Here is a 21,661-nt window from a genome sequence, read left to right on the forward strand (position 1 = left end):
AAGAGTAACTTTTAACTGGAGAGTGGGTTGGTAACCCGATGACAGATTTTTAAGATAATTGACAAAAAAAATTAAATAAAAATATTCCAAAGGGAAATAGATTTATACTTGAAGAGGAAAAAAAATTGCAGGGTTTTTTAGGAAAGAGCAGTGGAGTGGGACAGTTTGGATAACTCTTTCTAAGAGTGAATACAGTTGTGCTATGTTGAAATAGGCCAGTTAGTTAACATGGTTAGAGTGTTGTGCTAAATAATGCTAATGGATTAATTCCCAATGCCAGGTTAGTTTCTGTGATGTGATGGCACCATGATTAGCAACCTTTGGGAACAAGCATGAAGACAGAGAGATTGGCTGCATGGTCTGTATCTATGCTGTATAATTCTATAAACAGTATGAGATAATTTTTTGAGTACCACCCCTAACTTTACTGTAGGTAGAGCCTCTCTGCTTCTTATCTGACAATGATGGTCATTTAGCTCAGTTCTGCAGTATGCAGAGCACATGTAAGCCCTCCATTAAGCAAAGTGAGGTTGGATCATGCTGCCAGTGTTAATGATTAATGAATTATAGAAATACAGAGGTTCACAATGCAGAAAGAACAAAACCAATCGTTTAGCACAAATTAAGTCTACCATTCCATACAATTCTGGCTGACCTTAGCAAGGCAAGTATAAATGATTTGGTATGAAAACAGGAAGTGCTGGATAAATACAGCAGATCTGGCAGTATCTGTGGTAAGAGAAACAGGTGATATTTTAAGTCCAATATGACTCTTTAGAACACAAGTAGATGGTTGCCAGAGTTCCTTCCTGCTTGGAACACAAGGTTTAAACAAGATTTTAGCTTTGACTTTGGTGCTTTCTGCAAATTATGTACTTTTTTTATTGACTATACAATCTCCAGTAAGGTTAGTGCTGTAGGGTATCAGCAAACACAATCTTGGTGGGGTTGAATCTGGTGATTTTCAGTACCTTCATCCTCTACTCTTGTCTGTGGAATAATAATGGCAACAAACCTATAGAGGGAGCCATGCTGATACACAGCATAGCAACAAAGAATGACCGGGAATTGTAACCTCATGGTTTTCATTCTGAACTGCATTGACCCATCTCAATACAACTTTGGACAAAAAGATTTTGAATTTTGAATAAACTGTGAATGAAAAACACATCTAGAGAAAGCATAAATTATTGCTTCATACTATTTTGCGCTGGAAATCTTGAACATTTAAGGATTGTATTCGACCTCATTGCAACCATTATTTTTGTAATTCTTAATTTTATTAATTTATTATTCCCTGTTTTCATCACAAGATGTAACTTGTGCAAGTCTGTTGGTTGCACAGGAATCGGCTTCAGAAGATACTTCTTCTAAGTAGTCAATATCCATGTATGATTCTGGATCAGTGGTGCTGGAAGAGCACAGCAATTCAGGCAGCATCCGAGGACAGGCAAATTTTGCCTGTCCTCGGATGCTGCCTGAATTGCTGTGCTCTTCCAGCACCACTGATCCAGAATCTGGTTTCCAGCATCTGCAGTCATTGTTTTTACCTCAATATCCATGTATGAGTCTGGACATTGAGAGTTAGCAGGGTAGTCAACTATGTGAAAGTAGAGTAGCCAATCCAAATTTACATTTCACATGTATGTTCCAGCAGGGATCACTAGAACAGGAACCTTCCCTGGTTTTCACACCACCTGACCTGAGAGATGGAAGTCAAATGCCATGCTGTGGCATTTGTTTGTGCAGATCAGCTGTCTTAGCACAGACCAGATATAAAAGGTGACACTTTCCTAGTCTGTTTGGCTCAGCATCACTTTTGGTACCGCATTTAACCATTCAGCCCAGATTGTTGTATTTGCTAATCACAGTTGAAGACAACTGCCAGAATATTTAAGGATCTACCTTTGGGAAAATGCTGAATGAGTCTGAGTGTGGTAAACATTGAATGTCATAACACCAGAAGTCAGGGCAGTATTTCCAAGTTGGTCAGGGTGGTGGGCTGTGATCAGTCCGGGGACTCTGATCACTGAAAGTCAAGGGGTTATCAGGCGCCGGCTGTGGTGGGGATGCTGGGAAAGTCATTTTTGGGATTGGGGTTGGAGAGGGATAAATCAAGATGCCACCATTCCTCTGTTGGTAATCTCTGGTTGATTTCTTTCCTAACGATGCTCTACTCTAGTCAAAACAACCATCAAGGTATCCATATCTGAGCTGGCAGAGGGAGCAGTAGACAGCCTCACCAATGCTTTTAACCTTGGTCTATGTTTATTAGTGACCTGACGTCCCTGAGTGTAAACTAGCCTGCTGTGAAAATTACAGATAGAATCCCTACAGTGTGGAACCAGGCCCTTTGGCCCAACAAGTCCACACCGACCCTCCAAAGAGTAACCCACCCAGACCCATTTCCCTACCCTATTACTCTACATTTAACTCTGACTAATGTACCTAACCTACACATCCCTGAACATTATGGGCAATTTAGCATGGCCAATTCAGCTAACCTGCACAACTTTGCATTGTGGAGGAAACGCATGCAGGCACGGGGAGATCTGAGAACAGTTATTTAAAAAGTCCTATGCTGCAAGCAAAGAGAAGGACAAAAACTCTATTTCACTCGGTGTTGCCAGTCAGACTTTGCTGAAGGAATCAGGACAAATGTGTTTCAATTCACCATCAAAGCCAAGAACCATTCAACTACCAACATCAATGTTCTGGTTCCATTGACTGCAACAGCTACAATGTTCAACTATCTGCTCTTCAAAAGCAAATCTGTATATAGCTTTTGAAATCTTAACTTTGGATTCACTTCTTAAGTCAAATCTGAATGTAGGTATGTTGTGGTACTTTTTCTTCTTGCATTTAGTCATTAATAAACTCACTGTTTTTGTGAATCAAGAAAGTCTGGTTAAAATGACTCCTTTGAATACAAATTCATTTGGGTCAGGGAAAAACAGAAGGGATACTTTTGAACGAAACCTTGTTGTGACTTAAAAGGGAAATGGTAAATAACTAAGTGAAGCCAGTTCAGCCACACTCACTTGAAAGTTTAACAGTTCAAGGTAACCCATTTGGAACCACAGCAAGTTGAGAAACCTTGCCTGAGGAAAGGTCGTAAGACCAGGTGAAATATGTTGCAGAGGTGGAAATAGATTGTGCAATTACCTATTTGATTGTGAAGTTTTAAATGCAGTACAAAGTTAAACACAACATTAGGATGGCACACGTTGTGTTGAAGTTCAGGCTAAATGGAATCAGGCATAGCAGAACTCAATTGGCAGGAGCAAAATTGTATACCTACATTGTGGAAGAGTTTATTGGCAGTGTGTGGAGGGGGTGTCTTCTTACGCAGTCCATTGAGTTGAGAATTACTTACTATCTGTCTGGATGGATGAGTTATAAAATGGCTGTTGAGTCTAATGCAAGGTCTGCAAACTTTGCCACAAGCAAGGAGTGCTTCTTTATAAGGTCACATAGATGAATTATCTGCAGGTTTTTACACTCCATCTGATATTTCAACTTCACTTCTGCAAGTTCCAAACAAAATTTTTTTTAAAGTGTGCATTGCCTCCTTTACCTTCTCCATTTTGGTCAGTCACATGCCATTTGGGAAGAGCAGTGTATACCAAGGAATATCGAGGATGTTGTGATTATGGCTACATTCAAGAAGACAAATCGAATTGCAGTGACTACAGGGAGAACTGCTTGCTCTCTGACGTGGGGGAGATCTTCACAAGGATCCTCGTCCTACTGGGCAAAGAGCTCCTTCCAGAGTCACAGTGTGTTTTTTTTACCCATTGATAGGCAACACAGATTATAATTTCAATTATGCTGCAAACCTAAGAAAAGCACAATTGGTAAAAATTTCATGATTACCATTTACAAAGACTAGCTTTTCAACGATTTACTAATTGAATTCAAATTTCACGAACTTTTATATTGGGATTTGAACCCATATCCCCAAAACATAACCTGAGGCTTTGGGATTTATAATTCGGTGATATTACCACTACGGTGATGTCGTCCTCTCTTTCTTGCCTTTAGCACCAGAAAGAGTTAATCTCTTTGTAAACCTGATACTTAACTGTAGGGTAATGAGGTGAGAGTTATCCGCCTACTCCTTCACCTAAGAACGGGCGGATTCTCTCTTTCAGTTGCCTCCAGTGGTTTGGTGCGTGCTACAAAACCTAAGAATGAAGAAAATATTTTATCAAGGGTGAGGACTTAAACAGCAAACTGCAGGATTTCCTCACTTTCTACACATACGGACCTTTATCTCGGTGAGTAAAACTGCTATCTTTCATAAGAAGCAACACCTGGGCAAAAAACTTTGAATCAATGCTTTTCTTTTGGTGACTCCACCAAGTTTCAAACTGAGCACAATTGGAATAAATTTGATGCTGATCCTATTTTAACAGTCTTGTAGTTATGTTTTATGACCTATAAAAAATCAACTGCTAAATGGCATTTTAGTATGTAAAATGAAAAAATATTTTGAATAAAATCATGATTACCATCCAATGAAATCTTAACGATCTAGTGAAAAGGTGTATGAGATAGGTTTCAGATTTCGGCTCCAGTAGTTTGTACTTAATATTTGATTTACCTTGTACAATCTGTTTAGATAAACCTGTGGCATCATTTCATTTAGACATTTTAATGTGAAAGCAATTGGCTTATCATAAAGTATTCCATGTCTAATTCCAGAATCTAGTTTTGGACGAACGACTTTTAGCTGAGTGGAGTCTATAGAGCATTTAAAAATGTATAAGAATGGATTGAAATACTGCAGGTTCTAGGTCTGTAATTGGCAGGATCAATTTGAGACAATGATTCTACTGCTTACCAAGCAGCGCAAAAATGTTTTGAGAGCCACATGTTGAACACACCCAAAGTCAGTCCCTCAATATTACATCTGATATGTGCCTCATATACTCAACATAGAATGATTCTATTGTATCAGAAACTTGGATTCAGAATGATCTGCATCTTATTTTTAACTCATGGTTTCATCGGGAATAATGTAACACCCTGTTCAGTGTTTTTATGAATGCTGCTCTTCAAAACACATAACCCATTTCACATGTTCTGCACCTTTCCTATTCAATTTCTCTCTCCCTAGCTCCTGAAGATGCCAGAGTTCAGTTTATCCTCCAGTACCTCACTCCTCCTTGCTAGTGACTATCAGTAGGTTGTTCAACGATGTGTGAAGGAGGGAATGTGGGACTTTGCCCAGAATCCACTTACACCAACTTAAAAGCAGGAATCAACAGTTAGTTAGTGAGTTCCCATTCCTCTCATGTCTGACGACAGTGTGACTATGTGTAGCTCACCAGACACTACCTGAGCATCTCACTCGTTATAGACCAGCATTCGAACCAGGAGCTTCTTAATCTATGTGGTTTCATTATTCACTGGAGCAATCAAGAACCTGTCAATGATTCAATTGTTGGTAATGCGATGGTATCAAAGATAAAGTGAGGCTATAATTAATTGATTAAACTGCAGAGTAAGAATATCTTCAAAGCTTTTGAAGATGATGTGCAGTTAGTAATATTTCATTGTACTAGTATCAATTTTTGTGATTTTGTGGACTCAAATGCAAGGTAAATATTAAACACCTGAATTCACCAAGGCTCCTTCGAAAGCACCTTCCATACCTCTGACCTCTACCACCTCGAAGGACAAGGGGAGCAGATGCATGGGATCACAACCACATGTAAATTTCCTTCCCAGGCAAACACCAAATTGGCTAAAAACTGAATTGCTAATCCTTAATTGTCAGTGAGTCAATAAAATCATGGACACTGTTTTACTTCACTCACATTGTATAATTTGCTTGCAAAGTCCCATGATTTCCAATGGCTAGTCTGAGCAAGTCAATGACGACTGAAAAATTCCCATTGGTCATATTGGTGGATAGATGTGTTATTTTTAACATAAGCAGCAGAATACCATAGGGAAAATAACAACTTGTGTATATATTTTGAATCTTTAACATTGTAAAACATCCCAAGAAATTTCACAAGAGTTACCAAACAAAATTTGATACCAACTCACCTAAAGAGAAATAGGCAAGTGAAAACTCAAATAGGTAGATTTTAAAACAGGAAAGAGGGAAACTATTCTTGAGTTCAGGGCCTTGACAGCTGATGATGGATCAACTGGGTTTGAAGCTGATGTGAAATGAAACTTGGAGGAACATGGATAACCCTCAGGGTGTACTCGGCTGGAGACATTTACAATGACAGGGAGAGCAAGATCATGAAGGAATTTGAATTAAAGTTGAGGCATTACCTAATTGGGAGCAAACATAAATCCACGAAAATAGGGATTATGGATGAAAAGAATTTCATACGAATAAGGACTACCCCACTGAAGGTGATCATACAGGCCTGTGAGATACCTGGGCTCCTCTAATTTTGATCTGATGTTCACCCTTGAGTCTAATGAACTGAGGCACAGATGAAGGTTTGAGCATCAGGCTATGCAGGAGACAAAGAGTTAGGTGATCTTAATGATGGAATAGTTGCCCAGGTTCACCTCAGGGTCACATATTGGCAAGGTTGCTATCTGTCTGATTCAGCCTCGGATGTTTTCCAGTTAGAGACAGTGGTAAGAAAATTGAGTTTCTGTCAGGACTGAGGACAATGTGCTAATTTTCATAATATCTAATTGGAGAAAGTTCCTGCTTATTGATTACTAAAAGCCATACATGCTGTCTGATAATTTAGAGATAGTAGAGGGCTTCAGTGAGGTGGTGGTAAGGTGGATCTGGGACTCACAAGCGTGGATGTGGAAACTAACACTGTTTTTGGATAAAGTTGGAGAATGCCGAAGGTGAGATGGTTTACCATATGTTACAATCACATAGGATTGTAATCAGTTACGACGTTCATAAAAGTAATTTTTATAGGTAACGCGGGTGGAACCCTGATTGGAGTCTTTCAATAGAGTTCCCAAGAAAATAAGCACAGATATGGGATACAGCAGCATATTCAAGGACTTTGCAGCAAAAAAGGGAGGCGACGGCATGATAATTTACAAAGCTAGTGTCATGGGTCAGACTTTTGAAGAGTGGGCTGCTGAAAGTAAACTCGAAGAAGTTAGGGAAAGTACACGAAAGAAAACCATGTGCAAAATGAAGTTGGGTCATTAAGGATTAAGTCTGAATACCGTCAAAGGAAAAACAGATGAATCTCAAGGACAAAGTGAGCTTGAAGAAGCCATGAGGAAAGATAAGCTAGAGAAATGTGCAACTTCAAAGTTAAGACAAGAGACACATTAGTGGATATTAAGCCTGGTGACCTATCTGAACTTAGTGGTAACTAAGTGAATGGTCTCAATCTTAGTGATAAAGAGCATAATTTTTCTTGCTTTTAAGGATTGAGGAGACATTAAAGAGTTCCTTTAAAGGTTATTTGCAGTGAAGGAAAGAAACTGTGAATTATCTTTGCATTGTGGGACAATCCTGGAATACTGAGAAGTTTTTGCCAGATGTGAGCAGGATGTATAGTGCTGGATGTGGCTATTCTGATCTGGCAGAGCATGGTTAAACTGATTGTCTGCATTAGCTGTCCCAGTCGGTGAACAAGGTGGAAGGTTCAGCTGACAGTAATTTTTGGTCTATAAGATTGCAGAAGACTAATGGTGCAACAAAACCAGCAAGTGAGAGCTAATGGCATAAGAATCGTTCTCTGAAATTACCAACCACTTAGCTATGCTGCTGTTCCTGCTGAACAAGTTTGACTGCTCAAAGGTTTCTGCTTGGCTACCCTGCCTAGAAACTCAGTTTCACAGCTATCTGAAAACTCTGTGAATTTTTAAAAGAAGATTAGCATTATTCAAGTATTTCACTGATTTAAATTCAAACACTGAATGAAACACTGTTTGGTAATGTGTGTTGTTTCACTAATTGGATTGGTAAGTGCAGGGAGTTATTATTTTACACTTTAAATAGTAAAGTTTAAAACTTTGGAAAAAGACTGGATTACCTGTCAATTCCCCACCACAATGTCTCACAGTCAGTTTAAAAGTTTTACAGACCTTGATTATGATTTGTCTAGTATTCTTAGCTCTCCAAATATTCAAAGATAAATTACACTGCTTATTGTGGACTCAATCACAGAAACAAAGTTACATTTGTGTAGGCCCTTTCCAAAACACATGATATTTCAAAGTGCTTAGCAGCCGTTTAAGTATTTTTAGAAATATTGTCACTATGACATTGTAAAAACAAGGCAGATAGTTGGCTCACAGCATGATCCAAAAATTAGCTCTCCCAGACTTGTTTTTTAACTGATCATTTGTGGGGTAAATACAGGAAAAGACACAGAAGAGAACTGCCAAGGTCTGCTTTGAAAGATGAGAAGGTTAACAGGACTGAGTGGATTAACGGGACCTTGAAGTCCCAGTTGAAAAATGGCATCTCAGCCACTGCAGCACTCCTACAGTCGTGCACTGAAGTGCCAACCTGCAGTTTATGCTGAAGTCTCTGGACTGAGAAATTAAGCAAGTACCTACTGACTCAGAATGTTACCACTAAGGCATGATTACCATCTGCATAAACCAAGAAGGTGCTGGTTTATCCCTGATTCATGTTATAGAGTCATAGAGATGTACAGCATGGAAACAGACCCTTCAGTCCAACCCGTCCATGCCGACCAGATATCCCAACCTAATCTAGTCCCACCTGCCAGCATCCGGCCCATATCCCTCCAAACCTTTCCTATTCATATACCCATCCAAATGCCTCTTAAATGTTGCAATTGTACCAGCCTCCACCACATCCTCTGGCAGCTCATTCCATACACGTACCACCCTCTGCATGAAAAAGTTGCCCCTTAGGTCTCTTTTATATCTTTCCCCTCTCACCCTAAACCTATGCCCTCTAGTTCTGGACTCCCCCACCCCAGGGAAAAGACTTTGCCTAGTTATCCTATCCATGCCCCTCATAATTTTGTAAACCTCTATAAGGTCACCCCTCAGCCTCCAACGCTCCAGGGAAAACAGCCCCAGCCTGTTCAGCTTCTCCCTGTAGCTCAGATCCTCCAACCCTGGAGACATCCTTGTAAAACTTTTCTGAACCCTTTCAAGTTTCACAACATCTTTCCGATAAGAAGGAGACCAGAACTGCACGCAATATTCCAACAGTGGCCTCTCCCAACTCCTGTACTCAATACTCTGACCAATAAAGGAAAGCATACCAAACGCTTTCTTCACTTGTTAATTTAACTACGAAGTCTATTGTAGTCAAGCCAATAGCAGTGATCATTGGATAGCGGATGAGTGACTGTTCCTCATCCCTAACCCAATGGCATTGATAGAAAAAGCTGCAACTCAACTACTGGTACAGCACAAAGGGCACTACTAGACTGAATTGCTGCACCAACACAGTTTGTTGCATTAACACAGTTGCAGTACTGCCACATTATGTCACACTAATATACTGCATTACAGTGCTATTACACTGGATTAGAGCACAAATATACAGCATTAGAGCACTAACACACACACTGTTATAACACATCACATTATAAAACTGCACAATTCTGCAGCACTATCAATATATTACAGAACACGGTATTAATACACAAATGCGCTGTTCAGACATGAGGACGAGGAGCAGGAGTAGACAATTCAGCCCCTTAAGCCTGGCCTACTATTTAATACGATCATGACTGATCTCACCTTGGCCTCAAATCCACTTTCCTGCCTACTCTTTATAATCCTTCAACCCGTTACTAATTAAAAATCAGTCTGTCTCCTTAAATTTACTCAAATATACAGATTTACAGCAGTAACACACTGCACTGCAGAAATAGCACACTGTGTTACAGCACTAATGCTCCACTTCATCATTAACACTCCCATTACATCTCTAACACACTACATTACAGCACTAATATACAATGCTGTGTTACAGCACAAGCACATTGCAGTCTGAATTTTAGGCCACACCTCTAAATAAGGCTCAAGTTCTGATTGAGTGGTGGAGGTTCTGTGCTTGTTGCCTTGCTGCTGCCAAAATACCAATGGCAGTTCACTACCATCTTCTCAAGGACAGTTAAGGATGGGCAACAAATGCTGCCAGTCAGCAATAAAATGTGCCCACCTCTACCACCTCTGAATTACAATGACAGCATTTTAAAAATCGATATTGCAACACAGTAATACAGTCTTTTACTGCAAAGGAATATAAATATAGTTTATTACTACAACAACCTGCACTTACGTAGCATCTTTAACACAGTAAAGTATTAGGCACTGCACAGTATTATTTTCAGACTAAATTCAGAGCACTAAACACAATGTAATATGGCACAAACAAATTCATACAGGGCAATTATACTAGCTTAATTATACAGCAATACAAGAACTCTGAGTTCCGGTGAAAAGTCATTAGCCTGAAACATTGGGTTGGATTTTCAATGATCTCAACACTCAGTTGGAATCCAGTATCACTCTGAGTCACTGTCAAGATGTGATTTTTAAATGTAACTGACTTAACTTGCCAGGAGTAGAGTAGACACATGATGCCAGTGATAAAGACAGGTGTTAGCTATGTTAGGAGCTGCTGTTGCCCTGCCGATTGGAGCAGACAGCTCCTAGAAAAGCCATAGAGGTGGAATGAGGTGAACAGAAGCCTGAAAGAACGAAGTCAGGTCCCAGCGCTTGTGACAGTTCTAGTTGAGCCCAAACATCTGTTTCCAAGACAGCTGCAGAGAGATTTCAGTTCCACAGTAAGCATGATAACTGTGTGCTGACATGAACAGGATTATCAGGTCAAGAAATTGAAAACTACATTCAGGAACAGGCATTTTCCAAAAGGAGCATAAAGAATTATTCATTTGAAACTGTCTGGAGTCATTTGGATCCTGAGACGATCTTTGAGACTGTGGATTTTGAAGCTCGCCTACATTGGGTCCCAACTTCGCCAGATCCTGACCCTGTAGCTCCTTGAGAATCCCAACTGTTGCATTTGTGTCTCTCTGCAGATGCCATTAGCCGTACTGAGTATTTACAGCATTTTCTGTTCTTAGATGTAAGCTCTGCAGTCCTGCCACATCCAGTTATGAATGGTGGTGGACGATTAAACAACTCACAGAAGAAGGAGGCTCGACAAATATCCCCATCCTCAATGACGGAAGAGCCTAGCATATCAGTGCAAAAGATAAGATTGAAGCTTTCACAGCAGTCTTCAGCCAGAACTGCTGAGTGGATGATCCATCTCGGCCTCCACCAGTCTTCAGCCAATTTGATTTACTCCATATGATATTAAGAAATGGCTGGAAGTACTGCATACTGCAAAGGTTCCTGGCAACATTCCAGCAACAGTACTGAAGACTTGTGCTCCAGAACTTGCCACTCTCCTAGCCAAGCTCTTCTAGTACAGTTACAACACTAGCATCTACCCAATAATATGGAAAACTGCCCATTGGTCAGGGGTAAATATCAGATAATAGGGTAGGGGAATGGGTCTGGGTGGGTTACTCTTCAGAGGGTCGGTGTGGACTTGATGGGCCAAAGGGCCTGTTTCCGCACTGTAGAGATTGTAAATCATAAAATCAATTTTGAAATTCTAATGTGCAGTATTTTGCTTTTGGTTCCATGAGGTTTCTCTCAATTCTTCATGGGATGAGGGCTTTGCCAGTGAGGTCAGTATCTATTGTCCAAACCTAACTGCCCTTTAAAAACTGATGGACAACATTTATTTGAATCTGCACAGTTCATATGTTGTTGATACAGACAACACTATAATCCTGTTCAAAATGACAAGATGTGCTGAGTTACTAAACAGAAGAATATGAAGTAGTTGAGTTTAAATGGCAGAGTAAATCAGGAGATATCTTTTCTTATTTCTTTTTCTATCAATGTCAATGGAATCTAGCATTCAGAAGAACTGTTTAACAAGTGGCTGAGCAGCTATTACGCATTTTATAAGGTCCAAGTGCACAAAATTCCTGCCTCCTCACCCTACCCCATGCTTGTAGAATGGTTACCCTCAAGCTACAGATAACCAATTGTCCCACTCTGATGGAGAGAAATGCTGTGGTCCTTTCTGAATTTTGACTCAAAGAACAAAGAACAAAGAAAATTACAGCAAAGGAAAAAGCCTTTTGGCCCTCCAAGCCTGTGCCAATCCAGATCCTCTATCTAAAACTGTTGCCTATTTGCTAAGGATCTGTATGCCTCTGCTCCCTGCCATTCATGTATCTGTCTAGATACATCTTAAATGATGCTATTGTGCCCGCCTCTACCACTTCTGATGGCAATGTGTTCCAGGCACTCACCATCCTCTGCTTAAAGAACTTTCCACGCATATCTCTCTTAAACTTTTCCCCTCTGACCTTGAACTCACATCACCTGGTAATTGAGTCCTCCACTCTAGGAAAAATCTTCTTGCTATCCATCCTATCTATACCTCTCATGATTTTGTAGACCTTAATCAGGTCCCCCCTCAACCTCCGTCTTTCTAATGAAAATAACCCTAATCTAATCAATCGCTCTTCATAGCTAGCATCCTCCATACCAGGCAACATTTTGGTGAAAGTGAGGACTGCAGATGCTGGAGATCAGAGCTGAAAACTGTGTTGCTGGAAAAGCGCAGTAGGTCAGGCAGCATCCAAGGAGCAGGAGAATCGATGTTTCAGGACTTGGGGGAAGGGTAAAAGGTACGGTGGAGGGACTTGGGGGAGTCCCTCCTCCCTACCTTTTATCTTAGCCTGCTTGGCACACCCTCCTCATTCCTGAAGAAGGGCTTATGCCCAAAACGTCGATTCTCCTGCTCCTTGGATGCTGCCTGACCTGCTGCGCTTTTCCAGCAACACATTTTTCAACATTTTGGTGAACCTCCTCTACACCCTCTCCAAAGCATCCACATCTTTTTGGTAATGTGGCAACCAGAACTGTACGCAGTATTCCAAATGTAGTCGATAAACGTCCGATTAAACTGTGACATGAGCTGCCTACTCTTGTACTCAATACTCTGTCCAATGAAGGAAAGTATGTTGTATGCCTTCTTGACCACTCTATCGACCTGCATTGCCACTTTCAGGGTACAATGGACCTGAACAGCCAGATCTCTCTGTTCTAAGAGAAAGTGAGGACTGCAGATGCTGGAAATCAGAGTTGACAGTGTGGCGCTGGAAATGCACAGCAGGTCAGGCAGCATCCAAGGAAGAGGAGAATCGACATTTCAGGCATAAGCCCTTCATCAGGAATAGGCTTGTGGGCCAGGAGCTGAGAGATAAATGGGCTCACAGACCACAAAACTATTCCTGATGAAGGGCTTATGCCCGAAACGTCGATTCTCTTACTCCTCGGATACTGCCTGACCTGCTGTGCTTTTCCAGTGCCACAGATCTCTCTGTACATCAATTTTCCCCAGGGCTTTTCCATTTACCATATAGTTCGCTCTTGAATTGGACCTTCCAAAATGCATTACCTCGCATTTGCTCAGATTGAACTCCATCTGCCATTTCCCTGCCCAACTCTCCAATCTATCTATACTCTGCTGTATTCTCTGACAGTCCCCTTCACTGTCTCCTACGCCACCAATCTGAGTGTCATCTGCAAACTTTCCAATCAGACCACCTATACCTTCCTCTAGATCATTTATGTATATCACAAATAACAGTGGTACCAGCAAAGATCCCTGTGAAACACCACTGGTCATAGTTCTCCATTTTGAGAAACTCCCTTCCACTACTACTCTCTGTCTCCTACTGCCTAGCCAGTTCTCTATCCATCTAGCTAGTACATCCTGGACCCCTTACGACTTCACTTTTTCCATCAGCCTACCATAGGGAACCTTACCAAACATCTTACTGAAGTCCATGTATATAACACCTACAGCCCTTCCCTCATCAATCAACATCCTCACATTAAGTTGGTAAGACATCACCTTCCCTGCACAAAATCATGTTGCCGATCATTGATAAGCCAGTTTTCTTCCAAATATAAATATATCCTATCCCTCAATATCTTCTCCAGCAGTTTCCCTACCAATGATGTCAGGTTCACCAGTCTATAATTACTCCATTATACAGTAACAGTAACAGACCGAATGGAAGTAGTCAGTTGCCTGGAGCCCTTTAGGAATCTCTGGGGTCAGGGAGGGCTATATTTTGGTAAGGCAAACCATGGCAGAACATGTACAGTTAATGGTAGGGCCCTGGGGAGTGTTGCCAAACAAAGAGACCTAAAGGTGCAGATGCATAGTTCCTTGAAAATTGAGTCACAGGTATACAAGGTGATGAACAAAGCATTTTGCTTGCTTGCCTTCACTGGTCAGTGCATTGAGTTTAAAAGTTGAAGAGTGTGGTGCTGGAAAAGCACAGCCAGTCAGGCAGCATTCAAGGAGCAGGAGAATCGAAGTTTCGAGCATAAGCCCTTCATCATTGAATATAGGAGTTGGGACATCATGTTACAGCTGTAAAGCACATTGGTGAGGCCACTTTGAGAATACTGCATACAATTCTGGTCATTCTTCTATAGGAAGGATGTTGTAAAACATGGGAAGGTGCAGGAAAGATTTACAAGGATGCTGCCAATACTTAATTGCATTGAGTTATAGAGAGAGGCTGAATAGACTAAGGCTTTTTTCCCTGAAGTGTCAGAGGCTGAGAGGTAACCTTATAGAGGTTTATAAAATCATTGGGGCATCGATAAGGTGAATAACCCAGGTCTTTTTCCTAGGGTGAGGGAGACCAAAACTAGGTTGCACAGGTTTAAGGTAAGAGGAGAAAGATCTGAGGGATAACTTTTTCACAAAGAGGGTGATATGTGTATGGAATGAACTGTCAGAGGAGATGGCAACTACAACATTTAAAAGGTATCTGGATGGGTATATGAATAGAAAGGGTTTAAAAGGATATGGGCCAAATGCTGGCAAATGGGACTAGGTCAGATTGGGAAGTCTGGTCGGTGCAAACGAGTTAGATCAAAGGGTCTGTTTCCATGCTCTATGATTCTATGACTCTTTAACGGATAATGTAATACCCTTTCAAAAAAGTAGGGAGGCAGAAGATAGGAAACTATACGCTGGTTACCAACTTCCATCGTTGGTAAGGTTTTATGGTCCATTATTAAGGATGAGATTACAGACTACTTGGAAATGCGTGGTAAAATAGGGCTTCGATGAGAGGAGGGCATGCGTGACAAATCTGGTAAAATTCTTTGAGGAGGTAACAAGTAAGTTAGACAAAGGAGAGCCAGTGAATGTGATCTATTTGGATTTCTAGAAGGCCTTTGACAAGGTGCCACACGGAGGCTGCTAAATAACACAAAAGCTGATGGTGTTTGGCGCAAAGTACAGAGGATTGGCTCACTGGTTATGGGGGAAGGCAGAAGAATGGGGTTAAGAAACATATCAGCTATGATCGAACAGACTCAATGAACCAAATGGTCTAATTCTGCTTCAATATCTTGAGTTCCTATAGTTCATTTTGCTTGCGCATATATTCACATCAATGGGAGACTCCATTTAAGATGGAGGTGAAGAGAAATATTTTTCAGAGGGTTGCTCGTCTTTGGAATTCTCTTTCCTGCAGCAGACTTGATTAGTCAAGTAGCCCTACTCCTGTTCCTGATTCATTTGTTTGTATGTTTGTATGCAATCAGTCTTTGCATTTACATACTCAATGCACCTTTTTTTCCTATTGGTTTGTTCCATACCCAACTTTAGGAAATCCTTTCAGGTTGTTGCCAGGTTACACAGCAGGAGTTGATGGAACCAGATGGACTCAGATCTTAGATTCTGATGTAAGTGATAGTAAAACTGAAACAGAAAGATGGTGAATAGAATAGCAGAATGTATTTAGCCTTCCCTATTGGGAACAAAAAGGAACTGCGGTTATCCTGGCTTCCTGTTATTTTTCATTTATACGCTGTCCCTTGATGACATCACCTGAAAAAACAATGTCATGTTCCCAAATACACTGACAACACCCAGTTCTACCTTACAGTCCTTGCTACTTGCATTGCCTAAATTGTCAACAGCACACCTGAAATTCAGCACATCTCGGACAAAGTGAGGACTGCAGATGCTGGAAAAGCAGGTCAGGAGCATCCAAGGAGCAGGAGAATTGACGTTTCGGCATTAGCTCTTCATCAGTAATGTGGAGGGGAAGGGGACTGAGAGATAAATAGGAGATTGGGGGTGGAGTAGGGAGGAAGGTAGCTGGGAAGGTGATAGGTCGATGCAGATGGGTGATAAGTCAGAGGGGAAGGTGGTGCGGATAGCTGGGAAGGAAGATGGACAGGTAGAACAGTTCAAGAGGGCGGTGCCGAGTTGAAGGGTTGGATCTAGGATGAGGTGGGGGAGGCGAGATGAGGAGACTGGTGAAGTTGACATTGATGTCATGTGGTTGGAGGGTCCCAAGGCAGAAGATGAGGCATTCTTCCTCCAGGGTTGGGTGGCTTGGATTTGATGGTGGAGGAGGCCCAGGACTTGCCACAGGGCTGTGGGGCTGTTTAGTGCGTGTTCCCCAGAAATGTTCCATGAAACATTCTGCTAGTCGGCACCCTATTTCCCCAATGTAGAGGAGACCACATTGAGAGCATCGGACACAGTCGATGAGGTGTTTAGATGTGCAGGAAAATCTCTGCCAGATGTGGAAGGATCATTTGGGGCCTTGGACGGAGGTGAGGGGGGAGGAATGGGCAAATTTAAATGAGTAAAAATTTCCTTCAACTAAATCTTGGGTAGACTGAAGACATTGTTTTCATTCCCCATCACAAACTGTCTCCCCTAATGACAGACTGTGTCCTGATCCCTGGAAGTTGAACCAAATTGCTCATTATGGTCATGTTATCCTCTGGTACATCATCTAACTGGTAATTCTCCATATGTACACACTGCAGAGATACCCATGACAGGGATAGGGGGATGGCTACCATGTACCCACTACCATCCGGACACCCAGTGCAGGGCGTCATTGGATTAAGGTCAGGAATGGGTGCCCAGGTGAATATTTCCCTCACCATAGCCCAAAGACAGCTCTACTGTTATTTCAGTGTGGGTCAAATAACACAATTTTGGTTACAGATCAAAACTATAGATTTCACAGACTCTAGGCTAATGACTGGTCTAGTTTCATCAAAACTCCTGCTCAGGACAGGCAGGTCAGTCCAGCTATCTGTCCACCTCTGAGCCAGATTATCAATAAATGTCAACATTTGGATATTTAGTGTACTATCTACTGGGAAATGAGACTAGCTAAACTTTATTTCTTACTACAAACTGTAGACAGCTGACAATTCATTATATGAACTGGATATGAACCCAGGAACCAAAGGTGCAAGGTATTGATCTCACTGTGTTACTGTAGTCTACCTAAATTTTAGTAAATCATCGTGAGTGACAAAAAAAGTCAGAACTTAATTTAAATGAAAACAAGTGTAAAGTTAATTAAAGAATCTAAAACAGAACAGAAGGAGCACTTTTTAAGTGATGAAAGTTTAGGAGGTCCGAAGAGACTTAAGCATTCAAGTAATTGAAGTGGCCAGGCAAAGATAATAACCAAAATGGCTAATGGAACATAGGGTTTTATATTTGAACGACAATAATTCAAGGATTTAGAAGTAATGCTGCAGTTTACAAAGCTGTATTAGACCATTCCAGGAGCCCAATGTTTAACTCTGGGCATTGCACTTTAGGAAAGATATCATGGCCTTGGAGAGAGTGCGGTGTAGATTTACCAAAATGATACCTAGATTCCAAGGATTAAATTACAATTGCATAAACTAGATTTTTATTCCTTGGAATTTAGAAGATTATGGGGTGATTTGTGCAAAATTCTCGATACATACATTAAGGGGAATAGATAAGGAGAAATTATTTCTACTAGTTTACAAGTCTAGATCTGGAAGACATACAATCATTTAAAATTAGAGCCATACATTTTTGGAGTAAAATTAGGAATCACAGAAAGAGTGGTAGAAATTTGAAATGTTCTTCCGTAAATAGCAGCTAACACTAGGTCATTGTTCATTTTAAATCCGAGATTTGGAAGATTTTTGATTTCCAAACTAATATAGGACATAGATGATATATAGGGAGTTATGCGTGGATCAACCGTGTTCTCATTGACTGGCAGATCAGATTCATAGGAAGAAAGTAAAGGGTTTACTTCTCATCCTATGTTCCTATATAAATGCAGATTCTTGCTTCTCACTTTTTCTTTCTCCACCTTTAGGCTGTATCACACAGAGGTCATTATAGTCCCAGAGTGCCGCTGTCTCTTAAGAGAGAGCTGACTGGTAGTAGCTACACCTCAAGAAAGGGAGAAGTTGAGAAGGAGGGCCTTTATGGTAACCTCAGCCAATGTAATAATTAAACCTATGGTGTGTTACTTGACGTCACAAACCAGCTATCTAGCCAACTAAGCAAATCAACCCCTAGTTGCCATATAACTATTGGTTTTGGGAGGGAGTTGCAGATATATGGAGGGTCTACATCATGGAAAGAGTTGAAAACAAGAATGAGTCATTTTATATTGATACATGACAACCAAAGTCCAACATTCATTGGCAGGAATAGGGTTAATGGGTGAATGTGGGCACAGCAGAGTTTTGGATGGAAACTGGAGGCTGACTGAAATGCATTGGAATAGTTATTTACAGAGGTAAAGGCATCAATTTCAGGAACAGAAATAGTTTCTGATCAACCTGTTCAGAGATGTTGTTGTACACCTCTGAAACAAGTGGGACTCAAACCTGTGCCTCCTTGCTCAAAGGTATGGACACTACCAACTCTGGACAAGAGTCCTTTTCAGCAGCAGATCTGTGTTTAAATGAATGCATACACCTGTTGACCTGTGTTACAGGAAGCTATCCTAGAGTTTGAACAGGTGAATCCAGCACTGAGAACTGAGGCCAGTAGAAACAAACGGAAATGATCCAGTTTAGTAACACGACTCTGTGTGTGTAGAGAATTATGGCACGTCTACATCAATCTTGATATGCAAGGGGCACCTTCCCCCATACCAACCGGTTAATGTTTGATGATCTTTATAGTTCCTCTGGGCTAAGATCCTTTCCAGATGCTCAGTTCATCGATGTGATTATGTTTCTGGATTTATGTCTGTAATTTTGGAATGTTGAGTAAATTGAGGGCCCTGGTGCAGAATGTATAATAGGCCTCAAATTTCAAAACCCAAAACAATAGCTGTGTTTACCTGAAGTTGTACAGTTGCCGTGACATCACTGGGCGGGGGCAGAGGTAGGCTGTGGCTTGTCAGCTCAGCAGGTTTCACTACTTTGTGGTTAAAGGTGCAGGTGTAACTTACCAGCGTGGAATTTGCTGCACATTCTTTAACCAGGAACTACTGTTTACACCTCAAGCACAATCTCCACCCTCTTCAAACACAGGAGTGGCAAAAGAGTTGCCCGAAAATTGGGAAACGCAATCAGGAGGACAGAGAGAAACCAAATCAGGAAATATGAGAAGATAATTGCAAAATGGCTGTCAGATTTCAGGATCCGGTAAGTGTAACTGAATATATTATACCGGTTGAAGCTGGACACTGCAGGGACTACAGGCTTAAATCAGAATGATACAACCTATTAACTCACCTTGATAGATACACAAATCTCTGCTGTCTAGTGACTGTGTTAAAATGACTTTACGTGCCAACCTGACAGAGCACAGAAGGCTTTGTTTGTGAAATAAAAGTAAAAGATAGACAGAAAAGAGTGGAGAGGGTTTCAATGCATCATCAAAAAGCTCAGAGAGGACTGGATCTGTACAAAGAGAAGTAAGATCATACTCAATGAAATGGATCTTGGTGTTTGAATGGTGCTGCATTGATGGGGAGTGCCATCTTTGAGCTGAGGTGTTTGACTGTGCTTCTATTTGCCTGCTCAGGGCAGGATCTCGTGGCTTTCATACTATCTCAAACTGATCCAGACTGTTTGTAACCTTAACATTGTATTTGAAGCTGATTGGAGCTACTGAGCATAGTTTCTGTATCATCAAGGCAGTCTGATTCCACCTGTACAATAATGATCTGTACCCACTTTTCACTGAAACCCTCACACACGCTTTGTTCCTTCCCATGATCATCTGTTCCAATGTTCTCTCATCTATTGCTCTCCGTAAACCTCAACTCAAAACCCTACCATCCACATCATCACTTTGCGCCAAGGCCTTCATCCATCACCCTATGTTTGCTGACCTACATTAGGTCTTGCCTCATTAAGAAATCAAATTTAAACTGATCAATTTTGTGCTCAAATCCATCTGTGACCTCATCATCCCTAACTCTGTGCTCATCATCCCTATCTCTGTAACCTCTTTCAACCTTATAGCCTTCTGAGCATGCTCTGTTCTACCCATTCTGTTTTATGTTAAGGAAACCTAACTTCTTCTACTTAATGAATGCCAGCCCTGCCTTTGCCTCCTGAGGCCTTTATGTTTCGCTTTTTCTCCCTAAATCTCTACCTTTACATCCCTCTCTCTCTTCCGTCCTCCTTCGCGATGATAGGGAGAAGTGTTGGAGAAAATTCTGAAGGAAAGAATTGACCTTCACTTAGAGAGACATGGTGTCTCAGTGGTTAGCATTGCTGCCACGCAGTGCCAAGGAACCAGGTTCACTCCCACCTTCCAGCGACTGTGCCGAGTTTGCACATTTTCCTCATATCTGCATGGGTTTCCTGCGGTTTCCTCCCACTGTCCAAAGATTTGCTGGTGATGTGGATTGGCCATGCCAAATTGCCCATAGTGTCCAAGTTTGTAGAGGCTATTTGGATTAGCCATGGGAAATGGCAGGTTACAGGGATAGGATAAGAGAGAACAGATCCGGGTGGAGTGCTGTTTGAAGGATCAGTGTGGATTTGTGGGCTGAATGGTCTACTTCCACATTGTAAGGATTCTACGAGCAAGGTTTGATCAGAGATTGTCAACATAACTTTATCAGAGGGAGGCCATGTCTTACAAATTTAATTGAATTTTTAAAGGAGGTGACCAGGTGTATGGGTCAGTGTAGTGCAGTTGACATAGTTTGCATGGATTTTAGCAAAACTTTTGATAAGGTCCCAAGTGGGAGACTGTAAAGAAGGTAAAAGCACATGGCATCCAAGGTAACTTGGAAAGTTCAATCCAAAGTTGACTTTGTGGTAGGAGACAGAATGTGGTGGAGAAGGGTGTTTGATTTATAGAGTCATAGAGATCTACAGCACGGAAACAGACCCTTCGGTCCAACTCGTCCATGCCGACCAGATATCCCAACCCAATCTAGTCCCACCTGCCCGCACCTGGCCCATATCCCTCCAAACCCTTCCTACTCATTTTACCATCCAAATGCCTTTTAAATGTTGCAATTGTACCAGCTTCCACCACATCCTCTGGCAGCCCATTCCATACACATACCATCCTCTGCGTAAAACATTGCCCCTTAGGTGATTTGATTTGATTTGATCTGATTTATTGTTGTCACATGAACGTAGTTACAATGAAAAGATTTGTTTTGTGCGTAGTACTGGCAGATCATACAATACAAAGTGCATTAGAGTAATAGAATGGAACAAGTAAAAAAAAATGGTATGCCTGCAGAGAGGGTGCGCAGAGAAGGAGATCAAGATTAAAATTAAAATTTGAGAGGCCCATTCACTAGTCTAATAAGAAGGTAAGAAGCTGTCCTTAAATCAATTCATAAGT

General features: G+C 41.2%; 1 protein-coding gene across 2 annotated transcripts in view; it reads left to right on the forward strand.

Annotated features, from left to right (window-relative positions):
* The first annotated feature begins 4,148 nt into the window (after window positions 1-4,148).
* The window catches only part of LOC122565244 (tight junction protein ZO-3-like), a 91,619-nt gene continuing 74,106 nt past the window's right edge, over window positions 4,149-21,661 (forward strand). Inside the window, exons 1-2 of one of the 2 annotated variants that reach the window (XM_043721011.1) lie at window positions 4,149-4,280; window positions 19,375-19,488. In XM_043721011.1, coding sequence (XP_043576946.1) covers window positions 19,465-19,488 — 24 coding nt within the window. In that variant the 5' untranslated portion in view covers window positions 4,149-4,280; window positions 19,375-19,464. The remainder of the gene's footprint in view (window positions 4,281-19,374; window positions 19,489-21,661) is intronic. The other variant, XM_043721012.1, reaches the window with a different exon arrangement.

This window comes from Chiloscyllium plagiosum, chromosome 31, assembly GCF_004010195.1.
Source record: "Chiloscyllium plagiosum isolate BGI_BamShark_2017 chromosome 31, ASM401019v2, whole genome shotgun sequence".
NCBI lineage: Eukaryota > Metazoa > Chordata > Chondrichthyes > Orectolobiformes > Hemiscylliidae > Chiloscyllium > Chiloscyllium plagiosum.